The sequence below is a fragment of the Salvelinus fontinalis genome, unplaced genomic scaffold, assembly GCF_029448725.1.
Source record: "Salvelinus fontinalis isolate EN_2023a unplaced genomic scaffold, ASM2944872v1 scaffold_0236, whole genome shotgun sequence".
In the NCBI taxonomy this organism is placed as follows: Eukaryota; Metazoa; Chordata; class Actinopteri; order Salmoniformes; family Salmonidae; genus Salvelinus; species Salvelinus fontinalis.
The window spans coordinates 224,851-232,500 of NW_026600445.1; the positions used below are offsets into that span (position 1 = coordinate 224,851).

The 7,650-nt window shown below is 38.8% G+C and overlaps 1 protein-coding gene across 3 annotated transcripts in view; it reads left to right on the forward strand.

The window, feature by feature from the left end:
* Positions 1-7,650, forward strand: part of LOC129844832 (kinesin-like protein KIF13A) — a 230,719-nt gene that overhangs the window by 191,356 nt on the left and 31,713 nt on the right. For all 3 annotated transcript variants that reach the window (XM_055912980.1, XM_055912981.1, XM_055912982.1), the window contains exons 22-24: positions 615-791; positions 6,738-6,889; positions 7,086-7,218. In XM_055912980.1, the coding sequence (XP_055768955.1) occupies positions 615-791; positions 6,738-6,889; positions 7,086-7,218 (462 nt within the window). The remainder of the gene's footprint in view (positions 1-614; positions 792-6,737; positions 6,890-7,085; positions 7,219-7,650) is intronic.

Here is a 7,650-nt window from a genome sequence, read left to right on the forward strand (position 1 = left end):
TATATATAACTCCTCAGTATATATAACTCCTCAGTATATATAACTGTTCAGTATATATAACTCCTCAGTATATATAACTCCTCAGTATATATAACTGTTCAGTATATATAACTCCTCAGTATATGTAACTGTTCAGTATATAGAACTCCTCAGTATATAGAACTCCTCAGTATATATAACTCCTCAGTATATAGAACTCCTCAGTATATAGAACTCCTCAGTATATATAACTCCTCAGTATATATAACTCCTCAGTATATGTAACTGTTCAGTATATATAACTCCTCAGTATATAGAACTCCTCAGTATATATAACTCCTCAGTATATATAACTCCTCAGTATATAGAACTCTTCAGTATATATAACTCCTCAGTATTAATAACTATTCAGTATATATAACTCCTCAGTATATATAACTCCTCAGTATATATAACTCCTCAGTATATATAACTCCTCAGTATATATAACTATCCAGTATATATAACTCCTCAGTATATATAGCTGCTCAGTATGTGTCTGTGTCTTTCGGAGGATGTGGAATAAACAGCAGAACAGTGGATCTGTGTAGATTGGACAATAACGTCATCTTCTTCATGGTTATTTTCTACTACAGGTGCGTATCAGGGAGGCCACGGGGCTGCCTCTCAACCTGTCCAACTTCGTCTTCTGCCAGTACACCTTCTGGGAGGGGGCAGAGCCTACGGTGGCCCCGCCCATGGTCAGCCCAGACACGCCCACCACGCCCCGCTCCCCCGACGCCCAGTTCACCGTCCGCTTCGACCACTGCAAGGTAGGGAACATAGGGTTACAACATTATGGTGACTTTCCTAAAATTCCCAGGTTTTACGGAAATCCCGATTGGAGGAATCTAGATTTCCTCCTGATTACTTCCTGATGTCGGGACTCTTCAACTGGGATTTTTGGAAAACCAATGAATTTTGGAAAAGTTATTTCACATCATCCTCTGCTGGCTGACACTGACGCTGAGGATTCTGGTTAGAATATGTCTGCATCCCAAATGGCACTCTGTTCCCTATCCAGTTGACTACTTTAGACCAGGGCCCATGTCACCATTATTCTCATGTTTCTGCTCATCGTTGATGTTTGATATAGTATATCTCTGTGTTTAGGAGTATGTGATCTGCTCATCGTTGATGTTTGATATAGTATATCTCTGTGTTTAGGGGTATGTAGTCTGCTCATCGTTGATGTTTGATATAGTATCTCTCTGTGTTTAGGAGTATGTGATCTGCTCATCGTTGATGTTTGATATAGTATCTCTCTGTGTTTAGGAGTATGTGATCTGCTCATCGTTGATGTTTCATATAGTATCTCTCTGTGTTTAGGAGTATGTGATCTGCTCATCGTTAATGTTTGATATAGTATCTCTCTGTGTTTAGGAGTATGTGATCTGCTCATCGTTGATGTTTCATATAGTATATCTCTGTGTTTAGGAGTATGTGATCTGCTCATCGTTGATGTTTCATATAGTATCTCTCTGTGTTTAGGAGTATGTGATCTGCTCATCGTTGATGTTTCATATAGTATCTCTCTGTGTTTAGAAGTATGTGATCTGCTCATCGTTGATGTTTGATATAGTATCTCTCTGTGTTTAGGAGTATGTGATCTGCTCATCGTTGATGTTTGATATAGTATCTCTCTGTGTTTAGGAGTATGTGATCTGCTCATCGTTGATGTTTAATATAGTATCTCTCTGTGTTTAGGAGTATGTGATCTGCTCATCGTTGATGTTTCATATAGTATCTCTCTGTGTTTAGGAGTATGTGATCTGCTCATCGTTGATGTTTCATATAGTATCTCTCTGTGTTTAGGAGTATGTGATCTGCTCATCGTTGATGTTTGAGATAGTATCTCTCTGTGTTTAGGACTATGTGATCTGCTCATCGTTGATGTTTGATATAGTATCTCTCTGTGTTTAGGAGTATGTAGTCTGCTCATCGTTGATGTTTCATATAGTATCTCTCCAAGTTTAGGAGTATGTGATCTGCTCATCGTTGATGTTTGATATAGCATATCTCTGTGTTTAGGAGTATGTGATCTGCTCATCGTTGATGTTTGATATAGTATCTCTCTGCGTTTAGGAGTATGTGGTCTGCTCATCGTTGATGTTTAATATAGTATCTCTCTGTGTTTAGGAGTATGTGATCTGCTCATCGTTGATGTTTGATATAGTATATCTCTGTGTTTAGGAGTATGTGATCTGCTCATCGTTGATGTTTGATATAGTATCTCTCTGTGTTTAGGAGTATGTGATCTGCTCATCGTTGATGTTTGATATAGTATCTCTCTGTGTTTAGGAGTATGTGATCTGCTCATCGTTGATGTTTCATATAGTATCTCTCTGTGTTTAGGAGTATGTGATCTGCTCATCGTTGATGTTTAATATAGTATCTCTCTGTGTTTAGGAGTATGTGATCTGCTCATCGTTGATGTTTGATATAGTATCTCTCTGTGTTTAGGAGTATGTAGTCTGCTCATCGTTGATTTTTGATATAGTATCTCTCTGTGTTTAGGAGTATGTGATCTGCTCATCGTTGATGTTTGATATAGTATCTCTCTGTGTTTAGGAGTATGTGATCTGCTCATCGTTGATGTTTCATATAGTATCTCTCTGTGTTTAGGAGTATGTGATCTGCTCATCGTTGATGTTTGATATAGTATCTCTGTGTTTAGGAGTATGTGATCTGCTCATCGTTGATGTTTGATATAGTATCTCTCTGTGTTTCGAAGTATGTGATCTGCTCATCGTTGATGTTTGATATAGTATCTCTCTGTGTTTAGGAGTATGTGATCTGCTCATCGTTGATGTTTGATATAGTATCTCTCTGTGTTTAGGAGTATGTGGTCTGCTCATCGTTAATGTTTGATATAGTATCTCTCTGTGTTTAGGAGTATGTGATCTGCTCATCGTTGATGTTTCATATAGTATCTCTCTGTGTTTAGGAGTATGTGATCTGCTCATCGTTGATGTTTGATATAGTATCTCTCTGTGTTTAGGAGTATGTGATCTGCTCATCGTTGATGTTTGATATAGTATCTCTCTGTGTTTAGGCGTATGTGATCTGCTCATTGTTAATGGTTGATATAGTATCTCTCTGTGTTTAGGAGTATGTGATCTGCTCATCGTTGATGTTTGATATAGTATATCTCTGTGTTTAGGAGTATGTGATCTGCTCATCGTTGATGTTTCATATAGTATCTCTCTGTGTTTAGGAGTATGTGATCTGCTCATCGTTGATGTTTCATATAGTATCTCTCTGTGTTTAGGAGTATGTGATCTGCTCATCGTTGATGTTTCATATAGTATCTCTCTGTGTTTAGGAGTATGTGATCTGCTCATCGTTGATGTTTCATATAGTATCTCTCTGTGTTTAGAAGTATGTGATCTGCTCATCGTTGATGTTTGATATAGTATCTCTCTGTGTTTAGGAGTATGTGATCTGCTCATCGTTGATGTTTGAGATAGTATCTCTCTGTGTTTAGGAGTATGTGATCTGCTCATCGTTGATGTTTGATATAGTATCTCTCCGTGTTTAGGAGTATGTGATCTGCTCATCGTTGATGTTTGATATAGTATCTCTCTGTGTTTAGGAGTATGTGATCTGCTCATCGTTGATGTTTCATATAGTATCTCTCTGTGTTTAGGAGTATGTGATCTGCTCATCGTTGATGTTTGATATAGTATCTCTCCGTGTTTAGGAGTATGTGATCTGCTCATCGTTGATGTTTGATATAGTATCTCTCTGTGTTTAGGAGTATGTGATCTGCTCATCGTTGATGTTTAATATAGTATCTCTCTGTGTTTAGAAGTATGTGATCTGCTCATCGTTGATGTTTCATATAGTATCTCTCTGTGTTTAGGAGTATGTGATCTGCTCATCGTTGATGTTTGATATAGTATCTCTGTGTTTAGGAGTATGTGATCTGCTCATCGTTGATGTTTGATATAGTATCTCTCTGTGTTTAGGAGTATGTGATCTGCTCATCGTTGATGTTTGATATAGTATCTCTCTGTGTTTAGGAGTATGTGATCTGCTCATCGTTGATGTTTAATATAGTATCTCTCTGTGTTTAGGAGTATGTGATCTGCTCATCGTTGATGTTTGATATAGTATCTCTCTGTGTTTAGGCGTATGTGATCTGCTCATCGTTAATGTTTGATATAGTATCTCTCTGTGTTTAGGAGTATGTGATCTGCTCATCGTTGATGTTTCATATAGTATATCTCTGTGTTTAGGAGTATGTGATCTGCTCATCGTTGATGTTTCATATAGTATCTCTCTGTGTTTAGGAGTATGTGATCTGCTCATCGTTGATGTTTCATATAGTATCTCTCTGTGTTTATAAGTATGTGATCTGCTCATCGTTGATGTTTGATATAGTATCTCTCTGTGTTTAGGAGTATGTGATCTGCTCATCGTTGATGTTTGATATAGTATCTCTCTGTGTTTAGGAGTATGTGATCTGCTCATCGTTGATGTTTAATATAGTATCTCTCTGTGTTTAGGAGTATGTGATCTGCTCATCGTTGATGTTTGATATAGTATCTCTCTGTGTTTAGGCGTATGTGATCTGCTCATCGTTAATGTTTGATATAGTATCTCTCTGTGTTTAGGACTATGTGATCTGCTCATCGTTGATGTTTGATATAGTATATCTCTGTGTTTAGGAGTATGTGATCTGCTCATCGTTGATGTTTCATATAGTATCTCTCTATGTTTAGGAGTATGTGATCTGCTCATCGTTGATGTTTGATATAGTATATCTCTGTGTTTAGGAGTATGTGATCTGCTCATCGTTGATGTTTGATATAGTATCTCTCTGTGTTTAGGAGTATGTGATCTGCTCATCGTTGATGTTTCATATAGTATCTCTCTGTGTTTAGGAGTATGTGATCTGCTCATCGTTGATGTTTAATATAGTATCTCTCTGTGTTTAGGAGTATGTGATCTGCTCATCGTTGATGTTTGATATAGTATCTCTCTGTGTTTAGGAGTATGTGATCTGCTCATCGTTGATGTTTCATATAGTATCTCTCTGTGTTTAGGAGTATGTGATCTGCTCATCGTTGATGTTTGATATAGTATCTCTGTGTTTAGGAGTATGTGATCTGCTCATCGTTGATGTTTGATATAGTATCTCTCTGTGTTTCGAAGTATGTGATCTGCTCATCGTTGATGTTTGATATAGTATCTCTCTGTGTTTAGGAGTATGTGATCTGCTCATCGTTGATGTTTGATATAGTATCTCTCTGTGTTTAGGAGTATGTGGTCTGCTCATCGTTAATGTTTGATATAGTATCTCTCTGTGTTTAGGAGTATGTGATCTGCTCATCGTTGATGTTTCATATAGTATCTCTCTGTGTTTAGGAGTATGTGATCTGCTCATCGTTGATGTTTCATATAGTATCTCTCTGTGTTTAGGAGTATGTGATCTGCTCATCGTTGATGTTTGATATAGTATCTCTGTGTTTAGGAGTATGTGATCTGCTCATCGTTGATGTTTGATATAGTATCTCTCTGTGTTTAGGAGTATGTGATCTGCTCATCGTTGATGTTTGATATAGTATCTCTCTGTGTTTAGGAGTATGTGATCTGCTCATCGTTGATGTTTCATATAGTATATCTCTGTGTTTAGGAGTATGTGATCTGCTCATCGTTGATGTTTAATATAGTATCTCTCTGTGTTTAGGAGTATGTGATCTGCTCATCGTTGATGTTTGATATAGTATCTCTCTGTGTTTAGGCGTATGTGATCTGCTCATTGTTAATGGTTGATATAGTATCTCTCTGTGTTTAGGAGTATGTGATCTGCTCATCGTTGATGTTTGATATAGTATATCTCTGTGTTTAGGAGTATGTGATCTGCTCATCGTTGATGTTTCATATAGTATCTCTCTGTGTTTAGGAGTATGTGATCTGCTCATCGTTAATGTTTGATATAGTATCTCTCTGTGTTTAGGAGTATGTGATCTGCTCATCGTTGATGTTTGATATAGTATCTCTCTGTGTTTAGGAGTATGTGATCTGCTCATCGTTAATGTTTGATATAGTATCTCTCTGTGTTTAGGAGTATGTGATCTGCTCATCGTTGATGTTTCATATAGTATCTCTCTGTGTTTAGAAGTATGTGATCTGCTCATCGTTGATGTTTGATATAGTATCTCTCTGTGTTTAGGAGTATGTGATCTGCTCATCGTTGATGTTTGAGATAGTATCTCTCTGTGTTTAGGAGTATGTGATCTGCTCATCGTTGATGTTTAATATAGTATCTCTCTGTGTTTAGGAGTATGTGATCTGCTCATCGTTGATGTTTGATATAGTATCTCTGTGTTTAGGAGTATGTGATCTGCTCATCGTTGATGTTTAATATAGTATCTCTCTGTGTTTAGGAGTATGTGATCTGCTCATCGTTGATGTTTGATATAGTATCTCTCTGTGTTTAGGAGTATGTAGTCTGCTCATCGTTGATGTTTGATATAGTATCTCTCTGTGTTTAGGCGTATGTGATCTGCTCATCGTTGATGTTTGATATAGTATCTCTCTGTGTTTAGGAGTATGTGATCTGCTCATCGTTGATGTTTGATATAGTATCTCTCTGTGTTTAGGAGTATGTGATCTGCTCATCGTTGATGTTTGATATAGTATCTCTCTGTGTTTAGGAGTATGTGATCTGCTCATCGTTGATGTTTCATATAGTATCTCTCTGTGTTTAGGAGTATGTGGTCCATGTGACAGAGGAGTTTTTAGAGTTCATCGCAGACGGGGCGCTGGCCATTGAGGTGTGGGGTCACCGCTGTGCCGGGAACGGGCGCTCTCTCTGGGAGCTGGACGCTCTGCTGGCCAAGACACGCACACTACGAGACAGGTACACACACACACGTGTATAATCTCAAGGATACATAAAGGCATGCACCACACACACACTCACTCGTCACTTGCTTGTTGTGTGTAAGTAAGGGCCTGTAAGTAAGCATTTGACGTTAAGGTCTACACCTGCTGTATTCAGCGCATGTGACAAATAAATGTGTGACAAATAAGTCCCATGTGATTTGTCCCTGCAGGTGGAGTGAGGTGTCTCGTCGTATTGAGCTGTGGGTTTCTATCCAGGAGCTGAATGAGCAGGGGGACTACTCTGATGTAGAGATGCAGCCTGGGAAGGACATCGGTACTGGAGGAGTGTTCCAGCTCAGACAGGTAACAGGACAGGGACGGAAATCAGACTGGAGGAGTGTTCCAGCTCAGACAGGTAACAGGACAGGGAAGGACATCAGACTGGAGGAGTGTTCCAGCTCAGACAGGTAACAGGACAGGGACGGACATCAGACTGGAGGAGTGTTCCAGCTCAGACAGGTAACAGGACAGGGAAGGATATCAGACTGGAGGAGTGTTCCAGCTCAGACAGGTAACAGGACAGGGAAGGATATCAGACTGGAGGAGTGTTCCAGCTCAGACAGGTAACAGGACAGGGAAGGATATCAGACTGGAGGAGTGTTCCAGCTCAGACAGGTAACAGGACAGGGACGGACATCAGACTGGAGGAGTGTTCCAGCAACATTTAAAGGGACATTTCACTCATAAAGTATAGTTTGTCAGATGTTTTCAGCCCTTGAAAGTAGAGTGATGTCA